Genomic DNA, 12736 nt, shown 5'->3' with positions numbered 1-12736 from the left:
TTTGCTTTGAGGGTTTTCTTTCATTACACCCATGAGGTAACGATGTGCTGCTTTAGGTGTTAAATGAATATAGAGCTAAGAATCAGAAGAGTTCTTTGAGGCTATTTGGCCCAGCCTCCTACCTGTTGGATATGAATTTTTTTTAAGCATTTAAAAATTTTTTTAAAATTTATTATTTATTTATAAATTGATTTTATTTATTTATTTTTGGCTGCGTTGGCTCTTTTGTTGCTGTGCGCAGGCTTTCTCTAGTTGCGGCGCGCGGGCTTTCTCTAGTTGCGGCAAGCGGGGGCTACTCTTCATTGCAGTGCGCCTGCTTCTCATTGCAGTGGCTTCTCCTGTTGCAGAGCACGGGCTCTAGGCGCGCAGCCTTCATAGTTGTGGCGCGTGGGCTCAGTAGTTGTGGCTTGCGGGCTCTAGAGTGCAGGCTCAGTAGTTGTGGCACATGGGCTTAGTTGCTCCGCGGCATGTGGGGTCTTCCCGGACCAGGGCTCGAACCCGTGTCCCCTGCATTGGCAGACGGATTCTCAACCACTGTGCCACCAGGGAAGCCATGGATACGAATTTTTAACAAGAGTCATCTAATCGGCTTTGTGAAACCATGACAGTTTTTATTAATAAGGAAGGTGTTTGGAAGTTCAGACTTGACAACATTTATCACAGTGCTTGAAGTTTTACCGTTGTTGTTTTTCTCCCTCTATCTACTACACAGGGGCTCGAAAGGTCAGAGTGTGGAGCCGGGAGTTTGCTTTACAGTCAACCAGTGAGCCTGTGGCAGGACTAGGACCTGCTCTGGCTTGGAAGTGAGTGGGAGAAGAAACCTTGTAACTTCTTGCCAGAGAATTTCTTGGTACTAGGGTGGGAGTGGTGGTACCTATAGAATGTAGGTGTTAATAAAACACAAAGAGATAATTACTTTTTCTCATTTGGCTGTAAGCCTGTATCTTTCTTTTTTAGTTCCCTGAAGTCTGAATGTGGTTTGAATAGTAGATTCTGAGCTTCACAGACCTCATCATTCCAAGGCCCACACATTTAGTAGGTTATAGGCGGGGCCTACATGAAGGCACTGTGTAAAACAGAAAGTGGTGCTTCGAAGAGAAGTTGCAGTCTGTGAATTTCTGTGGGGCAGCAGAGCTTCAGTGAAAACTAGGAAAAGGGCTTCCTTTCTCTGCACAAACTCCCACACTAAGGGGACCTGTTTGCTGAGGAACACGCGGGCTAGATTTGGGCCCGATTCACCTGTTGGCCTAGTACCCTTGTGCAGGTCACAACCTGCTTATGATATATGGCTGTCCTGATTATAGATAGAAGAAATATTTTCTGCCTCAGCAGCATCTGTTATAGGCAAAACCTAGGTCTCTAGGTTTTAGACATCTGTTTCCCACCAGTATTTGCGTGGCAATTGGATGACAGAGAAAAGAGAGAAATGTATTTGAATTAAAACTCTAGAGACAAATACAAACAAGATGGGGCGATCAAGGTGTTTTCAGTAGATTAAGAAGTCTTTAAAAATACCTACCTGAACATGTAATATTGCTGAAGTCATATAATTGAAAGAGAAATAGTTTATGGTTTTTTAGAACATTATACTGGGAATGGTTTAAATAATTTATTGGTTCTTTTAAAAAGTCACCCAAGTGCAGTCTAAACCTGTGAGTCTTTGTGGGCAAATAGAGCCCTTGTGCAAGTCAGGAAAAGGCACTCTGTCCTCTGGGCAGATATAGTCCCACACTAGGGTGACTGCTTGCCAGGAAACATGGGATTTAAAACTTCCTTGGATGGAGGCTTTTTGTTTTTGCTGAAAAAATTGTTTCTCTGAATTTCATCTTGTTCTTAGCCAGCTGGATGAACTTTTGGATGCTCTAACACTCTGGGTTTGCTTTAAGGCCCTCAGGCAGTTTGATTGCATCTACGCAAGATAAACCCAATCAGCAGGATGTTGTGTTGTTTGAGAAAAATGGACTTCTCCATGGACATTTTACACTTCCTTTCCTCAAAGATGAGGTTAAGGTAGGTGCCTGAGTTGTTTTACCATCAAATTTAGAGGACTTTCCACAGCTATAGAGAAGAAGATTTGTATTTGATTTGGGTATGTAAATAGAAGCCCTGGAGTAGACAGTAATAAAAATAGTGGCTTCCTATGACTGAATTTTTTTTATAAACCAAATTGTTTTTCCTAAGGATATTTTGTAGAGAAGAAATAGCATTCCTTCCTCACCCTAGATAAAACACAGAAAGGAAATAGAAATGCCAGTTTTTATTGTTTATTTTGACAAAAGCATAATTCTTCCAGTGATAAAGATACTTGTCATTTTTAACATGTAAACCTTAAGGAGGTTGTGTACCATTTGGATCTTCGTTGGAGCGGAAACAAATCATGGTAATTTTTAATTATGTAAAAATTTAAACATATTAAAAGTTGAGAGAAGAGTGTAATGAACTCCCATGTACCTATTACTTACTTTCAACAGATATGTACCAGCATTTTGCAAAATTATTTTCATCTATTCTTCATTCTCTGCACCTCCCACACACACTTTGTAAAAATTTCCTAGGGTTTTAATCTTTAAAATCATATTTTCAATATTCATTTCTCTAACAGTTGAGAACATTTTTCTTTATATAACCACATTCCATTATCATACCTTACAAAATTAGTAATAATTCCTTAATATTATCTAATACCTCGTCCATATTCAAATATTCTTGATTGTCTAAAAATGTCACCTTCATTTGGTTAAGTATTTAAACATAATGCCTATTTTTGAAGTCCTCTACATATGATGACAGAGATTTGTTTAATAACTCCATAGGTTAGTAATTTACAGCTAGGGATCAACTCAAGTGTGGGATTATTTGACTTGTGAGAGCAGGGAATTTAGCTATCATAAAGATTTTGAGGTAAATAAATAAAGGCCAGTGACAGGTCTTTTTTCCCTACTAGGTTAATGACCTTCTCTGGAATGCAGATTCCACTGTGCTTGCAGTTTGGCTGGAAGACCTTCAGAGGGAAGAAAATTCCACTCTAAAAACCTATGGTAAGACAGCTCTCGTATCTCAGCCTTCTGCCCCATCAAATGTAATTGAAAGTTGTAGGCCATGGAGTTTCCTTTATCCTTTTCACTCAGTCTTGTAATGGAATCAAAGATAACTGAGGGGGGTAGGTAGAGATGAGGGAGTGGTTAGCTTTTGATGGGATGGATTTCAGTTATGTATCAGGCAGCGTCTCTAGAGAAATAGAATCAGGGTAAGCTGGCTGGTTGGAAATTCAGTGAAGAGTTGATGTTGCAATCTTGAGTCTAAAATCTTTGGGACAGGCCCACAGTCTGGAAACTCAGACAAGATTCTCTGTTACAGTCTCGAGGCAAAATTCTGTTTTCCATGGGAGGCCTTAGTTTTTGCTCTTAAGACTCTGTGAACTCTTTGGATGAGATTTATCCACATTATGGCGGATAGTCTGCTGTACTTAAAGTCAGCTGATTATAAAGGTTAATGACATCCACAGAATACCTTCCCAGCAACGTCTAGACTAGTGTTTGATCAAACAACTAGACACCATAGCCTAGTCAAGTTGACATGTAAATTAACCATCACAAGTCATCAGTGCTTTCTCTTCATGGATGGTACCACTGTAGCAAATAAAAATGCTAGCCAAAGGAATACTGTGGAAGTGAAAGAGAAATGAGATTAGATATAAGTAAGAATCTTCTATAGCTTTTAAATTGCAAATCAAATTGTAAATATGTATTTTTCAGTGTATATGTAATATGTGAAAGCATTAGAAAATAAAGATGGAAAGAAGAAGAGTTCTTCCGTTTTTCTGTCACTCAGTAATAATCACTATTTAAAGTTTCTTGCCTTCCAGATTTTATGTATACATCTCAGTATAGCTATGATCTCATTTTTGTTAAATATGTAGGTATGATACCTGCAGTTTTGTAACTTGCTTTTACAGTGTGTCACAAACTTTCCATTTCAGATATCTATCTGTGTCATTTTAAATTGCTGTATATTCATTTATGCTACAGTTTATTAAGTCTTATGTTGTTAGACGTTTAAAGTTTTGTAATTTTTCACTGTCATCAATAGCAGTGCATTGAACATTTTTTTCATCTTTTCATTTGCTTGATTATTTTCTGAGTGGCTTTCAAACTTTTTAATCGATAGAACTGTAACTGAAATGTTGAGAAGCTCATTTATTCATTCAACACAATAGTTCTCAACCCTGGCTGCACCTTTAGGAAAAAGAAAATGCTACCAATGCCTTATTTCAGAGTTGCTCTCAGTGTGTTATAATGGGGACTATACATTAGTATTAAATTAAAAAAAAAAAAAGCTTCCAGGTGATTTTTTTTGTAAACACCGACATTTATTTACTTATTTATTTTTAATTTTATTTATTTATTTATTTATTTTTGGCTGCGTTGGGTCTTCGTTGCTATGCGTGGACTGGCTCTAGTTGGGGCGAGCGGGGGCTTCTCTTCCTTGTGCTGAGGGGGCTACTCTTCCTTGTGCTGCGTGGGCTTCTCATTGCGGTGGCTTCTCTTGTTTGTGGAGCACGGGCTCTAGGCACACAGGCTTCAGTAGTTGTGGCGCGCGGGCTTAGTTGCTCTGCGACATGTGGGATCTTCCCAGACTAGGGCTCGAACCCATGTCCCCTGCATTGGCAGGCGGATTCTTAACCACTGCGCCACCAGGGAAGTCCCCGGGTGATTTTTTAATGTGTAGCCAGAGTTGAGAACCACTGATTAACCAGGTGTTAATGGCTGGCCCTGTGATATGATCAGGATAAAAGTGTAGCTGCAAGAACAGCCTCAGTGTCTCTCCTCACAGAGCATGAGCCTGTAGTCTAACTTAACCCAGAGCTAGGTCAAAGTATTGTAGTAGCCTCGTTCGAGAACTAGGTTGGATTTGCTGTGATTGCTGAGTTAAAAATTAGTGATCAGGGAGATGTTTAAAGAAAAGAAATTCCTTAATATAATTAAAATTTTCATTTATGTGTGTCATCTGTTTAACAGAGGTTGGCTTTGACATGATTAGGTCTTTTTTTTTCCAGCTTTATTGAGATATAATTGACATGTAACATGTACATTCAGGAGCTACAATGTGATGATTTGATACATGCACGTACTGTGAAATGTTTACCACAATAAGGTTGATTAACTTATCCTTCACTTCGCATAATTACCATTTTTGTTGTTATGGTGAGAACTTTTTTTTGGCTGCCTTGGGTCTTTGTTGCTGCGTGTGGGCTTTCTCTAGTTGCGGTGAGCAGGAGCTACTCTTTGTTGTGGTGCGCGGGCTTCTCATTGTGGTGGCTTCTCTCGTTGTGGAGCACCGGCTCTAGAGCGCAGGCTCAGTAGCTGTGGTGCATGGGCTTAGTTGCTCCACTTGCCTCCATGCAAGCTTCAGTAGTTGTGGCACGCAGGCTCAGTAGCTGTGGCACATGGGCTCAGTAGTTGTGGCTCGTGGGCTCTAGAGTGCAGGCTCAGTAGTTGTGGCGCATGGGCTTAGTTGCTCCACTTGCCTCCATGCAAGCTTCAGTAGTTGTGGCACGCAGGCTCAGTAGCTGTGGCACATGGGCTCAGTAGTTGTGGCTCGTGGGCTCTAGAGTGCAGGCTCAGTAGTTGTGGCGCATGGGCTTAGTTGCTCCACTTGCCTCCATGCAAGCTTCAGTAGTTGTGGCATCGAACCCGTGTCCCCTGCATTGGCAGGCGGATTCTTAACCACTGCACCACCAGGGAAGCCTGGTGAGAACATTTTAAATCTATTCTCGTAGCAACTTTCAAGTATACAATACGGTATTGTTAACTGTAGTCACCATGCTATACATTAGATCTCTGGAACTGATAACTGAAGGGTTTGTACTTTTTGACCAACTTCTTCCTATTTCCTGAGCTCTACAGGTTTTGGTCTTGTTCTTTTAAGGGTAATTGCATGCTAATCTCCCTTGGACATAACTGCATGCAAAACACCTGGAAGAAAATAATAAGCGTCTTAAGCGTGATACAACATAGTGATGCTAGTCTAGTGCTCTTGGATTGGGTGTTTTAATATTTTTAATCTAATTGCCAAACTTTCTTCTTTCTAAGTCTTTATGAAAAAAATAACTCACTAAAGCACTGTCCTATGGTAGGAGCCTTCCATCATCATGATCATAAAGTTTGAAGGTAGAGGTAGAAATGAACACACGTGCTTCTGACCTTATTGATGCTTAATATTTTATCCTCATGAAAAACTATACTTTAACAATTGTTGTTAATATTATTGTCTTAATGAAGAGGCTGAGCAGAAAGGGTCACTTGAAAAAGAAAAGGGTGTCCTCTCCCTCTCTAGCAAGTGGTACAAAGTCTGGTCCTCAACCCCTGCCTCTGATGACCTTCCTTTCATTTTCCCCTGAAGTTCAGCTCTGGACTGTTGGAAACTATCACTGGTATCTCAAGCAAAGCCTGCCCTTCAGCACCTGTGGGAAGAGCAAGATTGTGTCTCTGATGTGGGACCCGGTGAACCCATACCGGCTGCATGTTCTCTGTCAAGGCTGGCATTACCTCTGCTATGACTGGCACTGGACAACTGACCGGAGCTCAGGAGAGAATTTAAGTGACATGGCAAATGTGGCTGTTGTTGATGGAAGTAAGGAGCTGAAAAGTGTGTCCGTGGGCCTGCAAGGGGCCTGAGCCAGGAGCCTGCAGATGTGGTAGTTTGACTAAAACCGTGCAGGATTTTTATTTGATTGATTATTCTGGTTGTTTGGTTTGTTTCTACTTGTTTTGGTTTCGATTGGATGGGAACGCCCTTAGGTGAGGCGTGTGCTCCCCTGAGAACCATTGTCTCTCCTCTCCCCCTGCCTCCCTCAACTCCCTTTTCTACTACAGCCATGGCCTTTACACATTTACTTGTCTGGGCTTTGAAGACATTGACATTTCTGACCCTGGGTGGAGAGGAAGACAACAGTAGACTTCTGGCATTGGTGTGTCAGCCTTGTCTTTGTGCCCTGACATAGGGTTACATTGACCCTCACACCACTCCATTGTATTGCTTTATTTTTTGATATATATTTAATTTATATATATAATTTGCTTGCTAATTATATACCTTTCCAGTATCTTCAGTTCAAGTTACAGACATCTGCCTAGTACTCGGATTGGATTGGTGTTTTGTTTTGTTTTGTTTTGTTTTGTGGTACGCGGGCCTCTCACTGTTGTGGCCTCTCCCGCCATGGAGCACAGGCTCAGCGGCCATGGCTCACGGGCCCAGCCGCTCCGCGGCATGTGGGATCCTCCGGGACCGGGGCACGAACCCGCGTCCCCTGGGACCCCCAACCATTGCGCCACCAGGGAAGCCCCTGGATTGGTGTTTTTTAATTAGGTTGAGGGTTTTTGTTTAGTGAGGGGAAAGAAACTAGGGAAAGTCAGTCTTCCCTGAATAGAGAGTTTATTTATTGCTGATGACCTAAAGGAAAACTTGCTTCTAAGATTGTAACGTGAGTTGATGTACTAATTTATGTTCTATGTAATGATCATAATACTGATTTTACAATCATATGTTCTATATAGAGGACTTAATCACATATGCCTTATTACCAGATCCATGCACAGGGAAGTGCTTTAAGGATTTTGGTTTATTCTGGCTTGGTTGCAGGCCCAGGTTTAAAGCTAGAACTCTGACCTTTTGGCCTGCTTGCCCTAGTCCCTGGCACCTGAAACTCCAAGCCCCGAGATGGACTGCTATAGGCCTGGAGGTGACAAAAGCCAGATATAGACAGAGCTCTGACACTTACTTTCCTCCTCTACACTGTATTTAAGCTTATTCATGATAAAAACACCAACAATTACTTTTAAGAATCGCTGTATGTTTTCTACCACCATTATTAGTGGTACTGTGCTGTTCAGATGCCTTGTTTTACAAATTGAACATCCATGTGTCTCATCCTCTTTCTCTCGCATGCAGACAGGGTATTGGTGACAGTCTTTCGGCAGAGTGTGGTTCCACCTCCCATGTGCACCTACCGACTGCTGCTCCCACACCCTGTAAATCAAGTCATGTTCTCGGCACACCCTAAAAAGAGCAATGACCTCGCTGTCCTAGATGCCAGTAACCAGATTTCTGTTTATAAATGTGGTATGTTCAAAAACTGTTATCAGGATGTTCTGAGTCAAATCTCCTACACAAAAGCAAATTATAGTTTGGTGTTGCATTAGCTCTAGGGCTTCCAAAATTTTTGAAGTTTAAAATTAATATCATTCTTACTGTGATGTTTAATTGACTTGCAGGGTTTTTTGTGTGTTTGTGGGGGGGTTCAATCCTACTCTGGCTAATAAGAAGAATTCTTTTTGCTTTGTTGAATTTGAAGGGTTAGTTATTTAAGAATAATTCTCAACCCTAGAAAGAACGTAGTATCTCATTACATCCTTAACATTGCCATTGCACATATTTTCAGTTGATCTCACAGCTTTCCTAGGAGCTGTGTCAGAGGTGGAGTTTTTCTGTTTTATAGATGAGGGAACAGCATGCCGGAGGGTTTGCAGTCTGCTTGAGCAAGAAAGGACAAGGACCTCTACTTAGGTGTTTTAGCGTCTAATCTAGTTGTCCTTCCACAGTCCCATTGCTATCAGTTTCTAGTTGCCTTCCTGATGTACTTGAAGAACCTGAAATTTGTGAATTCTGTGGTTGTATCGTAAGTTATACTGGCACATGGCAGTGGTAGCCTTGTTTTCAAATAAGTTTTGAATTCTTAGCCTGAAAGGGAGGCAGAAATTTAATTTAAGAAAGTGGTTGAGATGTGGTTATTTTCTAGATTGCTTTATTTGTAAAGTGGATTACCTTCTAGAACCCATTAAATGCAGAACCTCATATCCTTAGTATCAGGAAAAATGTTTGTAGTTTACTATGATAGTATTTGCATTTTTTTTTCCTAGGTGATAGTCCAAGCGTAGACTCTACAGTGAAACTGGGAGCTGTGGGTGGAAATGGATTTAAAATTTCTCTTAGAACACCTCATCTGGACAAGAGCTACAAGTAGGTTGTTCTTAGTTGCCTTGGACCTCTGGGCACAGAAGCAGCCAGCATTTAGTCCTGAATTCAGCCAGCTATTATTATCTTATCCTGTGCCTGTTGCTTAGTGGAACAAGAAGTAGATACAACACCTGGGCCCTGGTTTTTCACCCTGGTTGGATAAGTCAGTTATAGGTCTGAATATCATATATGCTGATGGGTGGCAATGGAGCATAAGTCTTAGGCTGACTTAGAACCCATTCCCCCAACATCCCTGGGGGGATTTTCAGCAGGGAAGATCCCATGGGAAAGATGGAAATGCAATGGTAGAGCAGAGTGCATTTGCTTACACAAATGAGGATATGTACATTGTTAATGTGTAGCTGACCTAATGCAGTCTCTAGTTTGTCTCATCCTGCAATGCAGAACTTTTGGTTGCTGTGTTTTGAGGCTCTCAGGTTGGAAATCAGAATGCATTTTCCTATTGAAACAGTACTACAAACAGTTGGATATAATTGAATACCTCAGGTGCACTATAGGCATTGTAAAATGACCCAGAAGCCAAATTATTAATTATAAGTCCATTTCTGTGAGAACCCAGAATTTGATTCTGTTCTATTTAATAAGCCCGTGTTCTTAACTAATGCAGTACTTTGTCTCCTGGGCACATTTATTTCTAAATTAATGGGAATAATGAGCAAATAACTGAATATAACAAATAATATGTTTCTTAAATGGCAATATATGCAATATGTTTAATCAATGAATATATTTCCTACCTGTGTATGATTTGGGAGCTGTCTGTATAATGCATAGTAGTTTTTCAAAGAGCATGTACATGGATTATTTCATTTCACAGACTTGAAAGTTTAGAGGACAGATTTAAGGCAAACTAGAAAGCATGAGACAATTGAGAATATAGTTTCATTTTTAAAAAAATTGTGAGAAGGATAGCTCTACGTCATTTAGAGAAGATTTCATGAAGGGCATAAATAACTGACCTTGAACCTTGAAAAAGAGAGAGGTTTAGGATTGCCAGAGAAGGATTGAGAATGTTGGGTGTGGGGGGCAGACGAGTGTCCGTGAGCACCGAGGCAGGAGTGCTCCTGCGTGGGGCTGAATGCAGTGGAGAGACTGAGTCCAGGGAGAGCTGGTTGAGTAGGAAGATCAGACTAGTGCCTCAGCTTCAGTGGGTGCTGAGGATCTGCTGCTTGAGCTGGAAGGCAGGAAGGAGCCATTGTGAGTTCCCGCGGGAAGTAGTAAAAACAGGCCCTCCTCCAGTGTCTAAATGCTACAGGAGGAAGGCATTAGCGGCAAAGACGTCATCTCCCAAACTAATTAGTCATTTTGATGAGATGCTTAGGAAAGGATCCATTCAATTGAGACCTAAATATCTGTTGGAGCCTGGTTTGAATGCTGGTAAATGGTAACAATGGAAGACTGCTGGGGTTTATTAGTGTAGGGCCTGGGGGAGTCAGTTTTTCTTGTGTAGTCAGTTTCTTGAAATGTTCTCTTCAAATCTAAAGATCTCAGAGTATAAGATGCTTAAGTTTAAATACTAGAAAAATGTATTCTTAAGCCAGGCAAACATTATTTTTGGATTTTCTAGTATTGGGCATTACCTCAGGTTTTGTCCCTCCAAATAATTAGGAGTTGACTATATATAAAGTGGTTCATGCTTCATTCAGGAAAATCTCGGTGATGTTAATGTTTTATTCATGTTTTGAAAATTCTTCGATGTTTAAAACAGAATTCAGTTGGAGAACAGTGAAGATGAAGAAGTAAACCCACTGAAGCTCGGCCTTCTCACCTGGGTTCAGGAAGACGTTTTCCTGGCTGTGAGCCACAACAGTCAGTCCAGCCCACAGTCTGTCATTCACCATCTGACTGTGGCCCCTTCTGGGACAGACGACGAGCAGGGACAGCTCAACATTAGGTATTCCAACAATTCCCTGTATTCCATGTGTTAATAAGCAGATAGAGTTAGGCTTTTTTTATGAGCATGGGAATTTTTTTTTTTTTTTTTTTTACTTCCAGTGAGCAGGGTTGAGGGGCAGTGGCTTCCTTTTTAGACATACTTAGCAAGAGGGTTAAGTCTAGTTTTTAGTCATGTCAAAGTATAGACTAAAATAATCAAGAAGTGGTGAAAAATAGCACAAATGCCAAGAGATGAGGCAAAACATTTTTAAGGTGTGTTAAAAAATTTCATTCAGCTTATATTCCAGCAGAGTAATTATTAGCCTATGAGAATTAGCCACTCTAATTACCCTTGTTAGTTATTAAAATCGATTATGAGATCTATATATATGCACTTCATTTTGATTTAGTGACTTCAAAATACTTCTTCTGGCCTCCTATACATTTTGTTTGGCACTTGATTGCATTTATTACTAGAAAGCCCCTTCTGTTTTTCTTTGCTAAAATTTCATAGCTCCCTGGCCCTGAGTTTCATTTTGATTCCTGACTGCATCTTTGTCACGTAACAGGTTTCATTAGTGAATGTTGTTTTCTGTATAGCAAGCCCTGTTGTGCACCAGATAGCGTTGTGTGGACAGCTCTGAGAAATCCTCAGGTTTCCGTGTCAAAACTCGGCACCTTAAGCATACATTGATAGTAATCCCCAGATTCACATGTAATTAAAGTTCTGCTGGTTAGCTTTAAATTCTGAAAACCTTTGTGGCAAAATTAGGAACCTTTCTTTATTGTATACATGAAGCATATTCCAAATGCAGTCATTAACTTCTAATCTTTGAATGATACTGCTTCATATTTTTTTAAAAATACTTATTTATTTATGATTTATTTTGGCTGCACTAGGTCTTAGTTGTGGCACGCAGGATCTTTTTTAGTTGCGTCATGCGGGATCTAGTTCCCCAACCAGGGAACAAACCCTGGCTCCCTGCATTGGGAGCACGGAGTCTTAACCGCTGGCCCCCTAGGGAAGCCCCAGTAATGCTTCATATTTTTAAAGGTTTTTTGACTATGTCTGGATGCATAATATGTTCTAGCTGCATGCAGACTTAACAGGGGCTTCCTTTGGAAAAGAGCAATTTACATTAGAAATGCCTAAATTATGCATGTTTCGACTACTTCAAATTTGAAATTTTTTATCATCTTGTAAAAGGTAAATGCGGTCATCTCATTTGCTATTAAGGAAGTGAGAAGTCATTTAAAATGTATTTCTGCTGCTTTGACTTTTGTTTCTCAAAGAAGACTATTTTGTTCATACGAAATGTTAATGTCTTTGATGAATATATAGTCCCCCAATCAGCTTATAGCTTACATTTACTATAGCTTGTGCTTTGTAAAAGGTACTCTTTTAAGTGCTTTTCCTATATTAACTCACTTATTTCTCACAACACCTCTCTGAAGTATGTACTGTTGGCGCCCTCATTTTACAGCTGAGACAGCTGAGGCACAGAGCAGTTTAAGTAACTTGCCTGAGATAATGCAGGTGGAGCCAGGATCCAGTCCCAGCCATTGCACCTCCAGAATCTACCCTTCTCAGATAACTTATCCTCCCCAAATTTGTGGCATTTGGGTTTTTTTGTAGATTTGTTTAAAACTCTTTGAATAAATGTTAGCATTGGCACCATTTGCATTTATCGCACCTCTTCCACTTCCTTTAAGACATGTCTACTCTTGGTTCATTGACTCAGGAAAAAATATAATGGCAATAACAGATTCCCCTCTTCCCATTAAGGGAGACCCACAGATTTCTATGAATGAATATAATAGCAAT

The 12736-nt window shown here is 40.4% G+C and overlaps 1 protein-coding gene across 1 annotated transcript in view; it reads left to right on the top strand.

Moving 5' to 3' along the window:
* The window catches only part of ELP1 (elongator acetyltransferase complex subunit 1), an 83603-nt gene that overhangs the window by 18858 nt on the left and 52009 nt on the right, over positions 1 to 12736 (top strand). Inside the window, exons 9-15 of the mRNA XM_024126129.3 lie at positions 713 to 803; positions 1887 to 2010; positions 2945 to 3038; positions 6403 to 6633; positions 7951 to 8121; positions 8919 to 9018; positions 10745 to 10930. Coding sequence (XP_023981897.1) covers positions 713 to 803; positions 1887 to 2010; positions 2945 to 3038; positions 6403 to 6633; positions 7951 to 8121; positions 8919 to 9018; positions 10745 to 10930 — 997 coding nt within the window. The remainder of the gene's footprint in view (positions 1 to 712; positions 804 to 1886; positions 2011 to 2944; positions 3039 to 6402; positions 6634 to 7950; positions 8122 to 8918; positions 9019 to 10744; positions 10931 to 12736) is intronic.

This window comes from Physeter macrocephalus, chromosome 9 (assembly GCF_002837175.3).
Source record: "Physeter macrocephalus isolate SW-GA chromosome 9, ASM283717v5, whole genome shotgun sequence".
NCBI classification, from domain to species: Eukaryota; Metazoa; Chordata; class Mammalia; order Artiodactyla; family Physeteridae; genus Physeter; species Physeter macrocephalus.
The sequence above is the reverse complement of the archived record's forward strand: the minus strand, read 5'-3'. Positions and strand labels throughout refer to the sequence as shown.